General features: G+C 65.4%; 3 protein-coding genes across 3 annotated transcripts; 2 read left to right on the top strand and 1 right to left on the bottom strand.

The window, feature by feature from the left end:
* The first annotated feature begins 864 nt into the window (after nt 1–864).
* Nucleotides 865–4,109, top strand: LOC104015712 (intestinal-type alkaline phosphatase). The gene is made up of 11 exons (XM_087739706.1): nt 865–945; nt 1,439–1,555; nt 1,745–1,860; nt 1,934–2,108; nt 2,212–2,384; nt 2,496–2,630; nt 2,710–2,779; nt 2,898–3,030; nt 3,145–3,338; nt 3,481–3,597; nt 3,823–4,109. The coding sequence occupies exons 1-11, from the start codon at nt 873–875 to the stop codon at nt 4,107–4,109; spliced, it is 1,590 nt and encodes a 529-aa protein (XP_087595832.1). The 5' UTR covers nt 865–872.
* A 374-nt stretch (nt 4,110–4,483) lies between these two features.
* LOC104015645 (intestinal-type alkaline phosphatase) lies at nt 4,484–8,404 on the top strand. The gene is made up of 11 exons (XM_009468428.2): nt 4,484–5,002; nt 5,697–5,813; nt 5,929–6,044; nt 6,267–6,441; nt 6,607–6,779; nt 6,870–7,004; nt 7,094–7,166; nt 7,252–7,384; nt 7,503–7,696; nt 7,836–7,946; nt 8,031–8,404. The coding sequence occupies exons 1-11, from the start codon at nt 4,933–4,935 to the stop codon at nt 8,291–8,293; spliced, it is 1,560 nt and encodes a 519-aa protein (XP_009466703.1). The 5' UTR covers nt 4,484–4,932; the 3' UTR covers nt 8,294–8,404.
* A 203-nt stretch (nt 8,405–8,607) lies between these two features.
* ECEL1 (endothelin converting enzyme like 1) lies at nt 8,608–19,301 on the bottom strand. The gene is made up of 18 exons (XM_087740592.1): nt 19,113–19,301; nt 16,614–17,503; nt 14,707–14,775; nt 14,453–14,563; nt 13,814–13,906; nt 13,342–13,466; nt 12,783–13,005; nt 12,503–12,601; nt 12,333–12,407; nt 11,750–11,853; nt 11,478–11,536; nt 11,255–11,306; nt 11,058–11,125; nt 10,834–10,958; nt 10,500–10,565; nt 10,192–10,287; nt 9,551–9,627; nt 8,608–9,360 (listed from the first exon to the last, which is right to left on the bottom strand). The coding sequence occupies exons 2-18, from the start codon at nt 17,355–17,357 to the stop codon at nt 9,261–9,263; spliced, it is 2,286 nt and encodes a 761-aa protein (XP_087596718.1). The 5' UTR covers nt 17,358–17,503; nt 19,113–19,301; the 3' UTR covers nt 8,608–9,260.
* Between the last annotated feature and the right edge of the window lie 1,324 nt (nt 19,302–20,625).

Genomic DNA, 20,625 nt, shown 5'->3' with positions numbered 1-20,625 from the left:
AATCCCTCGGTCTGAGCCTTCACTGGGTGTCTGCTCCAGCCCCTCACACCCTGGCCTCCAGCCTCACCCCTCTCGGGGACCCTGCAGCACCATGTCCTTGCTTCTCCCTGCTGCTCGAGAGAGCATCCAGCACCTTGTGGACCGACCAGCCCTTCTGCGCCTCTACCTGCTCTCTGTCCCCATGTCCCTCACCCACACCGTGCAGGATGTCCCCAGATGGCCTGGTGCAACCACGCGTGGATGTCACCTTCAGACGTGGGAGCGGGTGGGAGCAGCCTGTTCCTCCCTGGGTCTCCTGCTCCTCGCTGGGTGCTGGTGACGCGGGGCTGTTCCCTGCCCACAGCAGGGTGTGCTGGCAGGGGCTGCCCCAGGGCCTGGCAGGCAGCGTGTGACCGTGTCCCCTGGGAGAGGGGACCTGAGAGCACTGACACCAAAGGCAAGATGTCCTCCCCCTTCCCCTCAGCCTGGTGTCCCCCTCCTCGGTTTTGTCTCAAGGGGAAACAAGGCCAATCCAGCCCAGCCCAGCTCAGCCTGTCTGCAAAAACAGCCCTTTGCCCTGCGCCCTCCCTGCCGCTCCCCAGGGTCCCGCAGGCAGCTGCCACCGTGGGAGCTGGGGGCCCCGAGGTGCCTTGGTCCCCAGGGATGGGCTGGAGGTCTTCCCTCACCGGTGTGGGGGAGGGATGGCCCCAGGAAGGGCTGGGGGCAATGGGAGGGTGCTGGGCAGGGCTGGGAGATAGTTCCTGAGTGTTATCAGCCCATCGTCTCACCTGCTGCGGGGCTCAGCCCTCCGGCGGGACAGGGAAGGGCCATAAAGGGCTGTCCCCCTGCCCTGGACGCAGGCGGCATTCGGGGAGGGAGCCGGGATGAGCAGCATGGGGCGGCCGCTCTCCCGTGGGACCTGCCTTCTCCTCTGCCTCCTCACCCAGCTAGCCGCTGCGGCCTCAGGTGACAGCTCGAGGGGGGACGTGTGGGCCGGGGGGGTGTGAGCCCTTGGTGGGGGGTGCTGGGGCTGGTGCCACTTCTCTGGGGGTCTCCAAGGACCCTGTCACCTCCCCATGGGATACCAGTGAAGGCAAACCCTCCCGGCTGCCTCGGGAGCTTGGGGTGGTTTGAGATCCCAAACTTTGGATGGGTTTGTCTCAGCCCCCACCAGAGCAGGCTTTGTCCCCGCTGCTGAGAGGCATGAGGCGCTTTCCTGCCAAACTGTGCCTCAGTTTCCCCATCTGCAGACAGGCGCTGGGCAATGCTGGGGTTGCCCAAAGCCAGACTGATCCCCAAAGGGCTCCCAGCCCCTCCAAGGCTCCCACAGCAGCGGCTCAGAGCAGCTAAATTCACCTTGGGTGGAGATGCCCACCCTGGTCCCCAAGGGGGGTTGTCCCCTGGGACCCTCAGGGTGCCCAATGCCCCCACATGCCTCCGGCTCTGCTCTCGCCTCCAGATGCCGAGAAGACCCCGGACTACTGGAATGAAGGGGCCAGGAGGAGGCTGGAGTCGGCCCTGGCCTTGCAGCCAGCAGCACGGCAGGCCAAAAACATTATCCTTTTCATGGGTGATGGTGAGTCCCCTGGGTCCCAGCCTGGCCCGCAGCTCCACGGCTCCACAGCAGCCTGGGGATGTGGCTGGTGAGAAGATGGGGCTGGTGCAGGTCCCCTCCTCTCCAGCCAGCCCCAGGCAATGCCTGGGGAGGACAGGACCGGCCCTGGGACTGGCTCCTTGCCACCCCGCGGCTTTGCCATGCCCGCAGGCATGGGGTTGCCCACGGTGTCAGCGGCTCGGATCTACAAGGGGCAGCTGTCTGGTGGCTTGGGCGAGGAGAGCGTCTTGGCCATGGAGACCTTTCCCCACGTGGCCCTGGCCAAGGTGAGTGGGGCAGCGCCGGGAGGCAGCCGCCCTGCTCCTGCTCGAAACCCCACTGGCCCCCGCTTGCTTCCAGACCTACACCATTGACCGGCAGGTGCCCGACAGCGCTGGCACGGGCACAGCCTACCTCTGCGGGGTGAAGGCCAATGCCAAGACGCTGGGGCTGAGCGGGGAGGCCGTCTACGGCAAATGCCGCACCACCTTTGGCAACGAGGTGGACTCCATCCTGCACCGGGCCAGGCTGGCAGGTACGGAGCAGTGGGCAATCTGTCAGAGAGCCTGGCGCAGCACGGCCATCCCATGCCATGCAGGGCTGCACAGGCTCCCTGTAAACCTTTGCCCACGCTGCAGGTAAGTCAGTGGGCATCGTGACGACCACGCGGGTGCAGCACGCATCGCCCGGGGCAGCCTATGCCCACTCGGCCAGCCGGAGCTGGTATGCCGACACCAACATGCCCAAGGAGGCATTGCGAGACGGCTGCAAGGACATCGCCTATCAGCTGGTGCACAACACAGACATTAATGTGAGCTGGGGAGCAGGCGTGGGAGGGAGGGGACACACCGGGGACCTTGGGAGGGTCTGCTGAGCTGCAGGGCTGTGGCGGTGCCAGTGGCAGCTCCCCGCTCCCTGGCAGGTGATCTTGGGCGGCGGGCGGATGTACATGACCCCCAAGCAGACCCCAGACCCTGAGTACCCAGAGGACCCAGCTCAGAATGGCATCAGGAAGGATGGGCTGGACTTGATTGCCGAATGGCTGAGTGCCAAGCAGGTACCGTGACAAGGTGGAGGGGACGTGACGCCGGGCATGGGACACGTGCCATAGGCACTGACTCTGTTCTCGCTGGCAGGGTGCCCACTATGTCTGGGACAAGAAGGGCCTGGACGCAGTCGAGGATGACTCTGTGAGCCACCTGATGGGTAAGAGCATCAATGACTGCGCCACTGGCAACACCTCCTCCTCCTCCTCCCTGCTCGAGGGTGCTGATGGGGACATGAAGCGGCCCCAGCATGGACACCCCCTGCCCCACTCCCCCAGGCCTCTTCGAGCCCAAGGACATGAAGTACGAGCTGAACCGCAACGCCTCCACAGACCCCTCCATCGTGGAGATGACAGAAAAGGCCATTCGCATCCTGCGCAGGAATCCCAATGGCTTTTTCCTCTTCGTGGAAGATGAGTAGCCCCAGGCGGGCAGCATGGCTAGGGCTGGGGTGGGACGTGGGTCCTGGGAGAAGGTGGGTGTCCCAGGGGACCAGGAAGGGGGTGACAACCACATTCCCCATGCAGGTGGCAGGATCGACCACGGCCACCACAGCGGCCGGGCCAAGCAGGCGCTGATGGAGGCCGTCATGCTGGACCGGGCAGTGGCGCGGGCGGGCGAGCTCACCTCCCCCTCTGACACCCTGACAGTGGTGACGGCCGATCACTCCCATGTCTTCACCTTTGGGGGCAACACACTGCGTGGCACGTCCATCTTTGGTGGGTCCCAGGGAGGGGCGGCGAGCATCCCTGTTCCCACCTCCTCCTTTTGCTCCCACTGGAGGCTGAGCCAGCCAAGGTGGGTAGCTGGGGAGAGGTACCTGTCTGGAACAGGGGGTGAGAGTGTCTTTCCCTGTGCCAGGGCTGGCCCCCAAGAAAGCCAAGGACAAGCGAGCCTACACCAGCATCCTCTATGGCAATGGGCCTGGCTACAGTATCCGTGATGGGGGCCGCCCGGCCGCCAGCCTCCCTGCTGCGGGTAGGAGCCTGCTGGGGATGGGGTGGGGGGCACAGGGTGGCTGGGGGCAGCATCACACAGGCATGGCCACTGGGGCTGCATGGGGTCCCGGTGCCACCACGTGGCTCAGTTGTCACTTGGGCAGGAATTGCCCTGACGCCAGGGTGATAGGAGCTGCCTCCCCATCCCTGCGATGGGTAGGGGAGCCTGCTGCCCCCAGCCCCATTTCTCCTGCCTGCCCTGCAGAGGACAAGGACTACAGGCAGCAGGCAGCCGTGCCCCTGGAGACGGAGACCCACAGCGGGGAGGACGTGGTGGTGCTGGCTCAGGGACCCATGGCCCACCTCTTCCATGGGGTGCAGGAGCAGCACTACATCGCCCACGCCATGGCCTATGCCGCCTGCCTTGAACCCTACGCCACCGAGCCCCGGTGCAGGGCAGCCCGCAGGGCCTCCCATGGCACCCAGCACTCCCCCCAGCCCCTGCTCCCCCTCCTGACCCTCTGCGTGGCTGCCCGCTTGGTAGGGGGCTGAGAGCCCCCGGCGAGCCCCACTTCAAGCCGGGCTGCCCAGCCCCCCCAAGCCACCCCCGACTGCCCCATCAAGGGGCTCAGCAGCCAGGTCCCCACTGTGGCCAGGATCAAGGGATGCAATAAAACACAGTTTGTTCATCTCCATCTGCAGTGCGAGGGTTTGCAGCGGCAGTCGCCTCCTAAGGTGCTGCCCCATGCCTCAGTTTCCCCAGGTGGTCCTGGCTCCTAGTTCTCCCCTGGACCAGCACTGGAGGCATTGGGGTGAAGGAGGTCATGCAATGAGGGTTAGGGGAGGCCATGTCCCTCACAGCGGGGGCACAGTACACAAGGGTTGGTACCTTCCCAGCAAGGGCTGAGCAAGGAGCAGAGTTTTAGTCCAGATCAGTGTATTTATTTCTCAAGAAAGTGCTGGGCAGAGAGCAGGGCTGCTCGGTGCACAAGTGACCCCAGGTGCTCCCGATACCCCTGTTGCCCCAGGTCTGATGCTCAATGCTGCCTGTGGCACCCTGGGTCAGGGCATCCCCCCGCCTGGCACCACAGCCAGGGTGGGCAATGATGCCTGCCAGGCACTGCCCATCACCTCACCTCCTGCATCTGCACCCCAAGTCTGTCCATCCCCCAGTGGCAATAAGGTGGAATGCCAAGGAGATGCCTACAGCCCAGCCCCATGGCCTTTGTGCCGCTGCTGGGCAGGACACAAGGCTACCTGAGACTTACTGAACCTCTCTACACACCCCACGAGGGCTGATCCTGGTCCAAAGTCCCTCCCCAGATCTGCTAGAGTTGCAGACACCGCCAGTGGTGCCGGGCTACCGGATCTCACCATGCAGCTCCTGGCACTCCTCACCCTTTGCCTGAGCCTCTGGAAAAGACTCAGCACTGCTGTCGTCCCAGGTGGGGACAAGGATGGGGATGGGTGCTCGGCTGGCTGCAGCAGGTGCCTGGGGAAGCGGGGCACCCAGCAGGGCACCAACCTGGCTGGCCACAGGGAGGGTTTGGGGAGGTGAGCAGGGGCTGCCTGGTTCTGCAAGGGTTAATGGGGGTTACCCCTGCTTTTCTGGGGACCTTGAGCCAGTTTTCCCCCATGGGGTCCTGCTTGCTTCTGGGCTGGGGGCTGGGGGAGGTGCCTGTAACCTTCCCCCTCCATGGATGTGGCCCCATCCCACCTGCCAGATAGTTCCCCCCATCATGTCCCTTTTTGCTGCCCTCTCCTTCTCTGCCCCAGGACCCCCAGGCCAAGCGGTGGATGCAAGCCCACATGGCCTCTCCCCATCCCAAACAGCACCCTGAGCCGCTCGGTCCATGTCAGAAAAGGCCCCACCATGGGGATGCCCAAGGAGTTGCTATCCCTGGGATGCAGGTGCCCCAGAGATGTGGATGCCCCAGGGATGTGAGTGCCCCAGAGATGCGGGTGCCCCAGAGATGTGGGTGCCCCAGGGATGCAGGTGCCCCTGGGATGCAGGTGTCCCAGAGATGTGGGTGCCCCAGGGATGTGGGTGCCCCAAAGATGTGGGTGCCCGAGGGATGCAGGTGCCCCAGGGATGCAGGTGATGGTGAGCCAGGACTGACGGGTGCTGCCCTGTCACAGAGGCGGAGAAGAATCCATCCTACTGGAATAATCAGGCGGCTGCAGCCATCGAGAGCTCCTTCAAGATCCAGCCCAGAATAAGTCAAGCCAAAAACCTCATTCTCTTCCTTGGGGATGGTGAGTCCTGCTGACACCCCCAGCAGGCAGGCTGGCACGGCCACTGCCCCATGGAGCGGGATGTGGGGAGGGTACCTGGTCCAGAGCGTGACCAAGACCCTCTCTCCTCACCCAGGATTCGGGATCCCCACCCTCACAGCCACCCGCATCCTAAAGGGACAGGAGAAGGGGAAGCTGGGCCCCGAGACCCCCCTTGCCATGGATGCTTTCCCCTACGTGGCTCTCTCCAAGGTAAATCCCCACCACACCGGGCATGGGGCCAAGGTGATGCCCATGGGGCTGCTGGCACTGAAGCACCCTGGAGATGCGTATATGGGTTGCACAGGTCCCTGCCTGTCCCAAACTTGCCCTCAGGCATGCGAGTGAGTGTGGCAAGGGATGCAGGGGGGAGCAACCCGACAGGTGCCTCTGCCAGCTGCCCCCCACCCTGAGCCTGGTGCATGTCCTCGGCAGACGTACAACGTGGACCGGCAGGTCCCTGACAGCGCGGGGACAGCCACAGCCTACCTCTGCGGCGTGAAGGGCAACTACCAGACGGTGGGGCTGAGCGCAGCTGCCCGCTATTCGCAGTGCAAGACCACGGCGGGCAACAAGGTGGTCTCGGTGTTGGAGCGAGCCCGCAAAGCTGGTAATGGGGGGGGCACAGGGCAGCGGGGCTGGAGGGGACCCTGGGGCGACAAGGGACATCAAGCCGGGGGCTGCCCCCGCCACGAGCATCCCGGGGCTCGATGGTGGGGGACCCCGTGCCCCTGCCGGTCGCCTTTCATGGGGCCTGACAGGTAGGGGGTGGCAGGGAAGGCGGTGGGCGTGGTGACGACTACGCGGGTGCAGCACGCATCTCCCTCGGGGACCTATGCCCACGTGGTGAACCGTGACTGGTACGCGGATGCCAGCATGCCCATGGATGCCCGCCTCCAGGGCTGCAAGGACATCGCCTGGCAGCTGGTCCACAACGTCGACATCAATGTGAGCACCCACGCATGGTGGGGCAGGTAGCAAGGGCAAACCCCCCTCCAGGCACCCCCGCTAACGCTGCGCCCATCTTGTTCCCTCCAGGTGATCTTGGGGGGTGGTCGGAAATACATGACCCCCATGGGAACACCAGACCCCGAGTATCCTACCTACAACATGACAAACGGGATACGTGAGGATGGGAAAAACCTCATCAACATGTGGCTGGAGGCACGCCCGGTGGGTGATGTGGTGGGGACAGTCCTCTGCCCACCGCCGCCGGGTACGGGGCTGGGCACCCGCTAACCCCCCATGGGATTTGCCCGCAGGGTGCCCGCTATGTCTGGAACAAGACGGAGATGCTGGCCGCTGCTGCAGATCCCAGCGTGAAATATTTGATGGGTAACAAATGTCTCATGCACTGAGACATGGCAGCCACCAGGATGCATGCGGGCACTGACACTGTCCCCAATGCGTCCCCTCCCAGGTCTATTCGAACCCGTGGACATGAAGTACAAGCTGGTGCGCAACACCACCACAGACCCGTCGCTCACCGAGATGATGGAGGCGGCCATAACCATCCTGAAGAGGAACCCCAACGGCTTCTACCTCTTCGTGGAAGATAAGTCAGGGCTGATGCCCCTGGGGTGGGTGAGAGGGGGGGTCCCACATCCCGGGGTGAGGGTAAGAATTGGGGATGCTGCCGTCGATCCCAGCCCACCATGGGTGCCCATCTGCAGGCGGCAGAATTGACCATGGCCACCACGACGGTGCAGCCCATAAGGCACTGACGGAGGCGGTGGAGTTCGACGAGGCCATCGAGCGGGCGGGTGAGCTGACAGACGAGGCACAGACCCTCACTGTTGTCACCGCCGACCACTCGCACGTCTTCTCCTTTGGTGGCTACACCCTGCGCGGCTCCTCCATCTTCGGTAGGGCTCTGCCTGGCCGCCGAGAGTGGGGCACAGCTCCATGCTGGGCGCTGCCAGCTCCAGGGCACCCTGGCTGTGGCCGAAGGGGTGATACGGGGGTTCCTTGGCTGATCCCCCCACTCCATTGCCCCATCCCCAGGTGTGGCCCCCAGCAAAGCCACTGACCAGAAGAACTACACGTCCATCCTCTACGGGAATGGGCCGGGTTACCAGGGTGGCGTCCGGCCCGACATCAACGATGAGAAAGCCAGTGAGGACATAGGGACCATGGCCAGGTATGGGATGGTGCTGGGGGCCACCGCTGACCCTTCTCCCCCTTCTCCCCCCTCCCCAGACCAGTACGACTATTTGCAGCAGGCAGCTGTGCCCCTCGACTCAGAGACCCACGGCGGTGAGGATGTGGCCATCCTGGCCAAGGGCCCCATGGCCCACCTCTTCCACGGGGTGCAGGAGCAGACCTACGTGGCCCACGTCATGGCCTATGCCGCTTGCCTCGAGCCATACACTGCCTGCCGCCAGCGGGGCTCTGCTGCCGGTGCCCACGCCAGCCCCCTGGCCCTGCTCCTGCCCACCCTCCTCCTGCCCCTCTTCTACTGACCCCATGGCCCCAGGGCAGCCCATGGGTGCTACCAGACCCATATCCCCCCCTCCCCATGGCTGCAGCACCCGTAGGTGGCCAGCAGCTCTTTGGAGCATCCCTGGTCCACGTGTGGCAGATGTGGGGCACCGAATCCCGGGCACAGGGGGCCCTACGCCACCCACGTGGGGTACTTGGTGGTTAATAAACATGGGGTGTGACGCTGGTGGGACAGGCGTGTTAGCAGTGTGTGGGTTCCCATGCCATGCAGGCAAGGCTGAGGGTGCTGCCCGCTGCTGCCCATTGCCCGGTCACAGCTCCTTGCACCCGCCCAGCATATCCAGCGCTTTATTGACCAGAAACAGCAGCGAAAAATACAGCAAGCATCCATGTCCCCGCACTCCCAGGGCAGGCTGGCATCACCCAGCCCCAAGCCCTGCCGGCTGCACCCACCTGCTGGCAGGGCTGATGCGGGGACAGGATGGGGCTGGCACGGGGGGTGCCAGGGAGGGCACTGGGCAGGGGGGCTTTTGGTGTGGGCAGCCCCATAGCGTCTCTGGTTCGCTCTCCCTGCCCTGACCGGCGCTGGGCAGGACATGGTAGGGCTGGGTGAAGGGTTTGGGATGGGTGGACAGAAGAGGGGGTACACAGGTGCCCGGGGGGGTGCCCTGCATTCCCTCATTCCTTCATGGGGTCTTGGGGTCTCAGGGTCTCCCCCAGTTCACAGGGCAGGGGATAAGAAGGGGCTTGGCAGGAGGCAGCTGCCTCTGGGCAGGAGCTCATGCCCACCCCAAGTGTCTCCCCATTGCCTCCACCCTCCGGTGGGTGCCTGTCTTTGGGGGAGCAACCCCCTGTATCACCCGGGGGTGCCCCCTTGGCCTGGAGAGTAGGAGGGGGAGACGGGCGGAGGTGGGGAGCAGGCACAGGGTGGAACTTAGGCAGGGATGGGGATGGGGGGTGCCAGCCTGCCAGGGGGAGGGATCGGCCTCACCACACTGAGCACTTGTGCACTGGGTTCATGGGTGAGTTCTTGGGGCAGTGGAAAACCCGTCCGAACTCCTCAAACTGTGAGACACTGCCCAGGACCCTGCCAGGAGAGGGGGGCAACTCAGAGACGGGCACCCACTCACCCCAGCAGCACCCCATCCCCTGCCCCAGGGATGCCCACCTAGAGCCTTCTGGTGCCATGCTCATGCCCACCCCACTTTGCACGGCACTGCCAGACATGGGGAAGGCTGTCACCTGCCATGCACCCCCATTTCAGGGCCGGTGGCTACCTGTAGTGCTCCGGGGCGTGCTTGTCCGTCAGCACCTGCAGGTAGATGGACTGGGATCGCCGCTTGATGCACCAGTTCTGTAGGGGGGGCGAGAAAGGTTCCCATGGGTGAGCTGGATGGGGCACTCTGGGTCCTGGCACCCACTGGGGCCCGTGGGGTCCTGGCACCCACGAGGGCACCACAGCCCTTCTTACTGCTGAGGGACTAAGGCAGTGATGCCCTGGTTGTGCTTGTTATTGTAGGGTCTCCTGGGAGTCTGTCTATGGGGTGTAGATGGGCTGGGAAAGCATAGGGGCATGTTTGTTATCGTAGGGTCTCCTAGGGCAGTGGGCTGCCTGGCTGCAGGGTCTCCTAGGAGTTCAGGGTCATGTGCGTTTGTTACCATGGGGGTCTCTGGAGGTAATGGGGGGGCACATTGTCATTGTAGGGTCCCCAGGAGCAGCGGGGCTGTGCAGGGGGCTCCTTGCAGGGCTGAGCCCCGTGCCCTGAGCCCAGGACCTGCTGATGGAGCCTAGCCCGGCTCCTGGCCATGGGCACTGGGTCCAGCACAGCTCTTGCCCTGTCCCTCAGGGCCACTGGCCCCACACTGGGTGATCCCCCTGCCCGGGTATGTGCCATATGCGGGGAGGGCGGGGGCTCACCTGGGCGAAGGCGATGAAGAAGAGCTGGTCGTGGGTGTATTTCAGGTGGTGCAGTGGGTGCTCGGGGCCATGCTCCCGCACCCACTTCTGGTAGGCCTGGAGAACAAGGGGTGCTCTCAGCATGGCCTGGGTGCCCCCCCCAAACCTACCCCAAGCCTCCCCCTAGAGCCCCCCAGCGACCAGCAAGCTGGATCAGGCGGGCTCCCTGCTGCAGGGAGCAAGGTGGGGCTGGGGGCGGGGGGGGGGGGTCCCAATGGGGGTGGCACCAGCAGCTGCCCCATGGACCCCCAGGGTGGGGGGACACTTACGTAGTAGGCGAGTTTGAGGCCCCCCATGTCAGCGATGTTCTCCCCCAGTGTGTGTTTGCCATTCACCTGCCCGAGAGAGAGACATGGAGTGAGTGGAGATGCCCCCCCCCCCCCCGCCAGGCATCCCCCCATCCCCACCCTGGCACTGAGGCTGTGCCTCAGTTTCCCCCACTCAGTGCCCTGAGGAATTTCCCAGCTGAGGTGTGATGAGTTGTCAGGTCTTAGGGCTGAGCAGGGCAGAGCCATGCTCTCCTGTGGGCACAGAGCAGCCGGGACCCCCCACCAAAGGGCAGTGAGTGCCCAGGCATTGCCCAGCAGGTGAGAAGGGTCTCACCCGCTGGTTGTAGACGGTGAAGTTGTCGTAGAGGTTGACAATACACTGTGCCTTCTTCAGGAATTTGCTGTATGACCGTTCTGTCCACCAGTGCACCAGGTTCCCATGCCGGTCGTACTGTCCCCCTGCCAAGGCAACCGCCACCACCGGTAGTCCCAAGGGACCCAGGTGTCCTGCCCCCTGTCCTGCCCCTCGCCCCAGCATGGGGTGGGGTGGTCTCTCACCCCAGTCATCGTAGCCGTGGGTCAGCTCGTGCCCAATGATGGTGCCGATCCCGCCATAGTTCAGAGACCTGTTGCAGATGGAGCAGAGGTGAGAGCGTGGAGGGCATGGTGCTGGCAGGGATGGCGGTTGCCCCAGGACCTGGCACCCCCATACCCTGCCCTGGCACCCCCCACCCGTGCCCCAGCCCCACACTCACTGCGGGAACTCAGGGTCATAGAGGGTGGGCTGCAGGATGCCAGCGGGGAACACTGGGGACACAGGAGACCATTGCAACTGGGGGGAGGGCACCCTCTCCCGTGCCCACCTGTAGCATCACCTGGCATCGGGAGACCCCGCATCGTGCCCCCCCCCGGCCCCCCCCCCCCCCCCCCCACTCCCTGCCCCAGGGTCTGAGCCCGGCGGGCCGGGCAATGCCTCACCCATCTGGTTCTTGTTGGGCAGGTAGTAGGCATTCAGCGCCTGGGGAGGCAGCAGCCACCTGCAAGGAGAGACAGCGGTGCCAGGGTGCAGGGACACCGGGGGGGCACAGAAATGCCACCCCCTTGCACAGCTGGGGAGTTGGGGGGCATTCCTGGCTTGCCCTGCGCCCTCCTGCCTACACCCCGTGGGGTGCAACCAGGCATGGGGACAGGGGGCATCAGTGGGGCCATGCTGTCCCCCCCCATACCCCCCAGGGCAAGGGGATACCCACACAGACTTGTCCACCTCCTGCCGGATCTTCTTCACCGAGAGCCTGATGCCGAAGGCGATGCTGTTGAGGATGTTCTTGAAGTAGGTCTTCTCATCCACCTCGAACTGGGGGGCACGGCCACGTCAGGGGGATGCCAGTCCCAAGAGTGTGGAGAGCAGGGCTGGGGTGTCCTCCCACCCCTGTGAGCCTTGGGGACTGAGGGTTGTGGCCGTGGGCTAGATGTGGCACAAGTGTGACCTCATGTCCTGTTCTGTGTTCCCATGTGGGTGGCTGCATATCCATCACCTCTGTGGGGTCCCTGGGCTACACAGGGTTAGGGGCGCCCGCCACCCTTGCTGAGATGGGTTTGAGCTCTGGGGGATTTGATGTGGGGAAGGGGACATCATCCGAGACCCCAGGGACAGCATGGCACTGCCTGTGTCGCTGTGGCCGTGCGAGTGGTGGGCACAATGAGCTACCAGGAGGTGGCTTGTTTTGGGGTGGTATCTCCCCATCTGGTCTCTGCAGACCCTGGGACAGATGTGGAGACCATCTCCCCCCTCCACATGCCCATGGCCCTGTGTGGCCCTGGGCCACCCCTTGCCTCATACTCCTTGTCGATGGCCTCCGGCTTCAGCAGGAAATCGGGGTACCCAATCATCACCATCAGGTACCGGAGCTGCGGGCAAAGCGAGCAGCAGGGTCAGGCACCATCCCCCGTGCCCCCAGGCCGTGGTGGAGGCAAGGGCAGGGGTCCATGCTGGGGGCTGCTACCTTGGCCCTGGCCGCTCTCCGCGTCTCCTCGTCCATCCAGTCCAGCTCATCCAGGCGCTGGTCCAGGATGTATTTGATGTCCTCCACCAGCTGCTGCACCTATGGCAGGCCACCGCAGGCGCTGGCACGGCATCCTCACCACCCCTCAGGGGGGCACAGGTCCTCACCAGTCCTCACCACCCCCAGCCAGTCTTCGGGGGGGTTCCGGGTGGTGGCAGGCACCTCAGCAAGGGGACAGGAGGGACACAGTGGCTTCATGCCCACAGGCAGCATCACCTACCTTGGCTTTGCTGGCAGAGGAGAAGTGCTCCTCAACGAAGAGGGCGCCCAGGGCCATGCCAAAGTGCTTGTTGGCCTGGCTCAGGCAGATCTTGCCCGGCTCGAGCTGCTTTTCGTTGCCCTCCATCTCCTTGGAGAGCTCATGGATGGCGTCGCGGAAGGGAGTGGAGAGGTGCTCGCTCAGCACCACCACGATGCGCCACAGCATGTAGTTGTGAAGGATCCTGGTGATGGGGGGCAGGATCAGCCCCCCCACCCCTGGCATGTCGCCCCCCCGTGGGGGCCCAGGGAAGGGCTGGTACTGTGTCCCTGCCTGCTGTGTGATGAGTCTGGTGACCTCTAGCATGGGAGGGTCTCAGCAGGTGGCCAGGCACAACCAGGGTGCTGTGGGACCCCTGATAGTGCCCTCTCCCAGGGGCTTTCCCAAGAGTCCCCCTGGCCTCCCCAGGATAGGGGTGATGGGGGGGGACCAGCCACAGCCACCCTGTGCCCACCCCATTGCCAACCCCTTGCCAGACTGGGGAAGGTGCCGGGGCACAGGGGGTGCCAGCCCCCCTCACCTGCTGGGTGTCACGCGGATGAGGTCGGACACCTTGTGCATGTAGTCGGTGGCCAGCAGCACCACCTCCTCCTCCTCCGAGAAGTTGTCGTGGAAGATGCGGTCCAGCAAGCGCTTCCACTTGAGCTGCCAGGGCGGGCACCGTCGGAAAGGTGAGGAACCCCCCCCTCCATGCCACCATGCAGGAAACTCCCTCCAGGCTTTCCAGCCTCCCGCCACCCCTTCCCACCCAGGAATGTGCAGGATGGATTCATCACCCTCAAGTGGACTTATATGGGGGGGCAGTGAGGGCTTTTCTGGGGACACCGGGGTATTGTGCTGGGGCTTGTGCTGTCTTACCCAGGGTGCAGGCTGGCCCTGGGGACATGGGATTGGCAGCAAGAGGGGACATGGAGCAGGGGGACAGGGACAAGTGTGGGGCACAGGGCAGATGGAGGATATGGAGTGGCAGGCTGGGCACCGGGGGGGCTCACCGTGGGAGTGATGCGCTGCAGTTCGCCCAGGGTCACTTTGTGGTACATGCTGCTGACGTCCCTCCGCACGTCATCATACTCGGACACCGTGATCTGCACAGGGTGGGCATGGCTGCCACCACACCGCTGCCCACCTTGGGGGTGGCACAGGGACGGGACACAGGTCTGGGGCAAGAGGGGCTGCTGACCCACAACCCTCCTGGCTTGCTGCCCCGGGAACCCTCTGCTGCCAGTGAGGCCCTCAGGGCTGGGCTTGGGGTCCTCAAGGAATTGGGGTACCCAAGGACTGGGCATAGGGGACCCTCAGGGCTGGGCATGAGGTCCTCAAGGGTCTGGAGTGGTTTCCCAAGGACCAGACACAGGGCTTGCAAAGGCTGGAGTGGTTGTCATGAGGGCTGGGACTGGGGGTTTCCAAGATGTTGGGGCTGGGGTCCCTGAGGATCTGCCACAGGGTCTTCAAGGGGCTGGGATCCTGGAGGGCCAGGCATAAAAGTCCCCAAGGGCTGGGAGCAGAGGTTCCTAAGAGGGTGGTGATGGGGTCCCTGAGGACCAGGCATGGAGGTCCCAAAAGATCTGGGACTGAGGTACACAAGGTCTGGGCAGGGGCACCCCAAAGCCCAGGGCGGGCATCCCCCTCACGTTGGCGAGGTGCTGCTCCAGCTGCAGGATCTCCTGGGCCTTCTGCTCCACATGCTCGGCCCCCAGGAGGGTGAGCAGCCGCTCCATGAACACCCGGTACGCGGCCAGGATCTATGCCAAGGGAAGGGACTCTGAGTGCCACCCCACAGGCACCCCGGCCCCAGAACTGCTGATGATGGGGTGCCCTCCATCTGCCACCCATGCTGGGTGCTGGTCCCTCTCCTGGTGTCCCCATGCCTGCAACATCCTTTCACCTTCTCGCTCTCCTCGTCCTGCCCCAGGTAGAGGGTCCGTTCGGGCAGCGTCAGCCCATCCTGGTCGATCTGGGGGGATATGGGGGCAGTTGGTGAGCAGAAAGAGGGGGGGCCATGCTGGGCAAGGAGCACCCCCAGCCTGCCCTGGCAAAGCACGCCCTGCCTCCCCTGTATTGCAGGGTGCCCCAACACCCCAGGAGCTGTGGGGTGGCACCATGGTGGGTCAGCCCTGGGCACGGGCAGGTCCCATGCCTCAGTTTCCCCCCTGCTAGAAGGTGCCAGAGCTGCAGTGGGCAGTGTGCAATGGGCTGGGAATGCTGGGCATGGGGCAGGCCCTTGCTCTGTGGTGGCCCCACACCTGCCCCATGGCTGGCCCCGCTCCTGTGTTGCAGCCTGCCCCACGGGGAGCTGCAGGGATGGGCCACGCTGCATGGACACCCCCACCTTTCACCCCCCACATACACACCCCACCTGCTACCCTGTAACCACAGGCACAGCCTTTAACACTTACACACACCTGGACATGCTTGCACATATGTGTATATACACACACATATATGTGTATATACACACACATACGTATATATACACGCACATATGTGTATATACACACATCTGTAACTCACCCCTCATGACACACCCCTACACATGCACCATCTAGTTCACCCCCTCTCCATGCACACACGCACACACGCACCCCCCTGTCTCTCTGGCTCACCCCCCGTGTCCCACCCCCCTCCATGTGCACACCAACAGGCACCCTCAGCCTTTCTCCATCACCCCCCCTCTTTAGTTTCCCACAAAGGCGCTGCCACACGTACAGCCCTCACACACACACACACACAGAGCCTCCTCACACCACCCCCTCCCCCGTCACACTCACACCCATCGCACACCCGCTCCCCCCATCACACCCTGACACACACACACCCCCCAAGCCCTGACACCCGACGCTGGCTGTCGCACCCGTCCCCCCAGGCCCGGCCTGTCACACCCCGCGCACACCTGCACCCTCCCGCCCCTTTCCCTGTGACACACGCTCCCTCTAGTGTGCACAGGCGCGGCCCGCACGGCCCTGCTCCTCCCCGGCCCCTCACACGCACTCACTCACACTCACACTCACGCTCACACTCACACTCCCCCCACACCCAGCCCCACCATCTCGCAGGGAACGGGAAGGCTGCATCCCCCCCACTGTGTCCCCCCGCCATCCCCAACACCTCGTCCCCACCATGCCATTGCAATGGCCCCCCCATGTCCATCACCGTGCCCTCCATGGTGTCCCCACCACGCCAGTGTCGTGACCACCACCACGCACCCACACCCACCAAGGGTGCTTGAGGCTTGGCCACCCAGACAAAGCCCACCCATGCCCCACTGGCATCACAGGGTGAGGGACACAGGCTGGCAGGGGTGGGGAAGGCTGAGAAAGCCATGGGCAACTGCCCTGGCACCCTGGCCCGGTGCCGTGGGGCCAGCAGGCATCCCCCTGTCACCTCCAAGGGTCTGGCCCCTGTGTGCGGATGGCAGCCAGGACGCCAAGGTGAGGGGCTTGGCCACTGGCACTCTGGAGACCCTGGTGCCCCGCTGGGCTCTCCCCAGCACCCAGGTGGGCCGCACCGCCTCACTCTGTACGTCCCCCTGCCCATGTTCCCCCGCCCGCGTCCTCCCCCATCCTGGAGGTGGCACCCTCACCCCCAGGCAGCCTGACACCGGGGTCCCATGATGGGGAGATGGGGGGGTCCCCCAGGGACAGGGGCTGTCCCCAGCCCGGCCACCCAGTGCTGCCAAACACACACACAGGGCAGGCACCCAGTGCCACCGCGACAAGGACGGTGTCACCAGAGGGGTGTCACCGGCACAGGTGGGTGGCGGGGGGGACGGCCCCAGGGGCAGGGTGCCCTCACCCGGATGACGTAGCGGGAGGTGTTCCTCTCGTCCAGGCTGACGGTGAGGGAGAAGAGCACAGCGGCGCTGTAGACCCCCTGCGTCTTGTAGAGCAGCTCGTTGAGGTCCCCGCGGCCTGGGGGGGCGTCCCAGCCGCCGCACTCCCCGATGACCTCCAGCATGGGCCGCGGGCCCAGCCGGTCAATCTCAGCCCGGTCCAGGCACGAGCGGAAAAACTCCTTGACCTTCCTCTCGGCCGAGGCGGGGGCTCGGCGCCGCACGGGGCGGCTCAGCAGCGCCCGCAGCTTGGCCTCATTCTGCTCGGCGATAGCCCCGATGGTGCCGTACACCAGCTTGTCCTCGGGAATGCCGTGTCGCCGGAGCCAGCCACCACAGGCGAAGGAGTAGAAGTCCTGGCAGGGGTCGATGGTGGCATCCATGTTGGCGCTGAGGAAGCGGGATGCCCGCAGGAAGGCCTTCTTCTCCTGGCACCCCTCCAGGCAGTAGCTGTCCCCTTCGGCTGCCAGGTATTTGAGGACCAACATGCACGTCAAGATGACGCAGAGCCCCGCGGCGAACACCAGCCCCGAGAGCAGGCAGACCTCCCTGCGGCTCCAGCGCGGCAGCCCCCCGCGGCGTTTCTTGGCCCCGGTGCCCAGCTGGAGGGCAAAGCCATTGGGCAGGGTGCCGCTCTGGTACTTGCTCACATACTTCACCTCCTGAAACTCGTCGTAGTGGGCCGTCAATGAGTAGGTCTTCTCCATGGCCAGGGATGGGGCTCCCCACAGGCAGCGTGAGTGCAGGGGGCTCAGGGCAGGCAGGGGACAGGCTTGGACACCCCACGGTTCATGCTGGAGCCATGCCCGCCGCAGGGAGGTGGTGGAGGGTGCCCGGGTGAGTCAGGAAGCTCCTGGAAAAGGCAGAGGAGGTGGTTGGGGGGGGGGGTTGGGAGGAGCAAGGTGGGGGGTTGCTTCTTGCCGTCATCACCGCCTGCGTCGCAGTCCCTGCCTGTGTGCCCCGCTGGTGGCACTGGGACTGGCCCTGGTGCCAGGAGCTCAGTGGCAGCTCTACCCCATGGCTGTCCCCTCTGCCAGCCCTTCTGGTGACAGGGCAGGGTCCTGCCTGCACGATCCCAGGCGGGTTTCAGCCCTGGCACAGCCCCATCCTACACCACCCCCCCCCACACGCCCACCCGGCGCACCAGCGAGAGCACCCATGCCGGGTGGACGTCCAGGGTGATCCAGCAAGCCCATCCATCCTCACGCTGCACCGTGAGAGCCCTTCCTGGTCTGTGGGGGCACAGGGCTGCCAGTCCCTCTGGGTGGGGTACAGAGGGGGGTGAGCGACTTGGGGAAGAGGGGCTTTGGGAAGATTTGTGGGGCTTTGGGGGAGATTTGCAGGGGAAGGTGTTGGGTTGGGGTGTTGCGGGCTGGGTCAGCTTGTGTGGCCCACGTCGGGTTGCATCGCATTGCACCGTGGCGCGTGGCGTGGCATTGCATTGTGTTGGGTTGGGTCGGGTCGTGTTGCATTGCATTGTGTCAAATTGTGGTGCGGTGCGCAATGTGTGCATAAAGTTAAGCCCAGTCTGGGGGGGGAGCCCTGGACCCTATGGACATCTCACAGCGACCCCACCCTGTCACTATCCACCCAACCCCTCTCTGCTGGCTGGTGCCCGACGGGCAGGGGTGTCTGGCAGGGGTGCCCTGCCGTGGAGGAGGGGGTCTGCCCACGGGGAAAGGAGGGTGGGGGCAGAGATGGGTTGGGGGGGGGCCTTCAAAAGGGGACCCCAATTCTTGCTCGGTGCAGAATGGCATCCGGACTTGCAGGTGGGGGAGGACAGGCTGGGGACAAAGAGCGGCTCGGGAGGTGGCCGGTAGCCCCGCGGCGGGGCCCCCCAAGCCCCGCGGCCCCCGCTCCCTCCGCAACTTGGGCAAAGTTGTGCCCCGGCGCCGCAGCCCGGCGGTGCCCGTGCCGGGGAGCTGCTGCCACCGCCGCCGGAAAGTTTGCGGGGCCGGCGGCGGGCACGGTGCGGCGGGGCGCGGCGGGGCCGGGGGGTGCCCGGGGTGTTCGGGGGATGCTACCCGGGATGCCGCCCGGGATGCTCGGGGGATGGATGCTCGGGGGTGCCCGGGGGACGCTGCCCAGGATTGACGGAGGATGCTGCCCGGGATACTCGGAGGATGCTGCCCAGGATGCTCGGGAGGTGCTTGCCGGGATGCTCGGGAGATGCTCGGGAGGTGCTCGCCGGGGTGATGCCTGTGGTGCTCGGGGGATGCTGGAGGGTTGCTCGGGGGGATGCTCGCGGGTTGCTCGAGGGATGCTCGGGAAGCGCTCCCCGGGATGATGCCCGGGATATTCGGGGGATGCTCTCGGGGTGCTCGCCGGCAGGCTCGGGGAGAGCTCCCCGGGCTGCTCGGGGGGTGCTCGCCGGGCTGCTCACCGAGGTACTCGGGGGATGTTCCCCGGGATGCTGCCCGGGATGTCCGCGGGTGCTCGGGGGTCGCTCACCGCTTGCTCACCGAGAGACTTGGGGGATGCTCCCGGGATGCTCGGGGGATGTTGCCCGGGATGCTCGGGGATGCTGCCCGGGATGCTCGGCGGGTGCTCGGGGGTGCTCACCGGCTTGCTCGGGGGATGTCAGCAGGCTGCCCGGGGCTGCGGGCGGGCCGGCCCGGCGCTGCCCGTCCGGCTGCGCGCCCCGCGCTCCGCTCCGCGCCCCGCGCCGCGGCTGGCGGAGCGGCGGGGCCGGAGGGAGGCAGCGGGGCGGGGAGGGGGTGGCGTCTCCAGCCCGGCTCTCCCGCAGGCCAGGCTCCATTAACGAGATTATTATGCAAATGGAGCAGCCCTGTGCCACCCGCCAGCCTTACCTCATCCCCACCGGCGGGGAGGCAGGGCAGGGGGGTCCCCGGGCCCCCCGCTCCGGGGCTGGCACAGGGGCTGGCAGTGCCACTCTGCCCGGCATCCCCCCTTCGGGGACCCTGCTGCCACCCCCCGGCAGCCCGGCACCCAGGAGGGGCACGGGTGGGCACGGCCGGCGGCCTGTGCCAGGAGCACCCCGGCGGCTCGGCACCCCCCTCCGTGCCCGGGCACCCTGGGGGGCCCGTCCCGTCCTGCCGGGGTGGGTGCAAGCGGGAAGGGCCGTGGGTGGGCAGGAGACGGAGCCCCGGAGGCTCCGAGTGAGAGGGTGGGCACGGAGGTGGGACGGGGTGGCATGGGGAGGGGGCCATGCACTCACACACACACGCACACACGCGAAGGTCCGGGAATATTAAACTGCATTGCAGATAAATCCCCAACATAAATATCGTGAGCCGCTCTGCCACGGGGGGGCCCAGCAAGGAGATTTATAGCCCAGCAATTCCCACTGCCCGTGGCGGACCCCTGCCGTGGCCATGTACCCCGGCCATCCTGCCTGCCACGCTCAGGGGTGTCCTGTCACTCTCGCCCACCGCTTCTGCGCAGCCCTGGGTGGTCGGAGCGGGCCCTGGATGTTCTTGGGTGCTGGGGTGGGAGCCCCAGGCAGCACATACTGGGTGCTTGGCAGAGACCCTGCTTGGCATGGGGTGGGTGGCTCATCTGGCGTGGGACATGATATCTTGTTCAGTGGGCACCATGGGCTGGCCCCAGGCACAGCCCTCGCTGCCTGGGGGGGGCTGAGGCCACGCTCTCCTGTGCAGGGGTGCCAGGGTGCTGGGCACAGCCCGGGCAAGGTGCCTGCTGCAGCAGCGAGACATGCACCACCACATGCACAGGTAGTGGCACACATGTACACCCATGCACACCGACACGCACCAGTACAGCCACACGTGCTATGCCCCTCCCCACACACACTCAAACACGCACCGCCATCCAGCTCCCGTTACAGGCACACCTACCCTGGCACACTCACACACACACTTTGGTGTTGCAGCGAAACTTTCCCGGGGCTCCATGAATCCCACCAGAGAGCGACGGCCCCAGCTTGGGCACCCTGACCAGCTGGGCACCACCAACCCCAGCGGGGCACAAGGGCACCCGGGCCCAGGCTGCTTC

Source organism: Nipponia nippon, unplaced genomic scaffold, assembly GCF_047370975.1.
Source record: "Nipponia nippon isolate SJK-2023a ecotype South Korea unplaced genomic scaffold, ASM4737097v1 scaffold_7, whole genome shotgun sequence".
Lineage (NCBI taxonomy): Eukaryota > Metazoa > Chordata > Aves > Pelecaniformes > Threskiornithidae > Nipponia > Nipponia nippon.
The sequence above is the reverse complement of the archived record's forward strand: the minus strand, read 5'-3'. Positions and strand labels throughout refer to the sequence as shown.

Bases quoted from the DNA above. Each gene is read 5' to 3' on its own strand.
- ECEL1 (XM_087740592.1), bottom strand. From the start codon at position 17,357: ATGGAGAAGACCTACTCATTGACGGCCCACTACGACGAGTTTCAGGAG. The intron at 13,907-14,452 runs GTGAGGGGGATG...CACCCTGTGCAG, and splicing joins TGGAGCAGCACCTCGCCAAC to ATCACGGTGTCCGAGTATGA. The intron at 9,361-9,550 runs GTAGCCACCGGC...CTCTCCTGGCAG, and splicing joins CACGCCCCGGAGCACTACAG to GGTCCTGGGCAGTGTCTCAC.
- LOC104015712 (XM_087739706.1), top strand. From the start codon at position 873: ATGGGGCGGCCGCTCTCCCGTGGGACCTGCCTTCTCCTCTGCCTCCTC. The intron at 2,780-2,897 runs GTAAGAGCATCA...CCACTCCCCCAG, and splicing joins CTCTGTGAGCCACCTGATGG to GCCTCTTCGAGCCCAAGGAC. The intron at 3,339-3,480 runs GTGGGTCCCAGG...TCCCTGTGCCAG, and splicing joins GCGTGGCACGTCCATCTTTG to GGCTGGCCCCCAAGAAAGCC.
- LOC104015645 (XM_009468428.2), top strand. From the start codon at position 4,933: ATGCAGCTCCTGGCACTCCTCACCCTTTGCCTGAGCCTCTGGAAAAGA. The intron at 5,003-5,696 runs GTGGGGACAAGG...GCCCTGTCACAG, and splicing joins CAGCACTGCTGTCGTCCCAG to AGGCGGAGAAGAATCCATCC. The intron at 7,167-7,251 runs GTAACAAATGTC...GTCCCCTCCCAG, and splicing joins CAGCGTGAAATATTTGATGG to GTCTATTCGAACCCGTGGAC.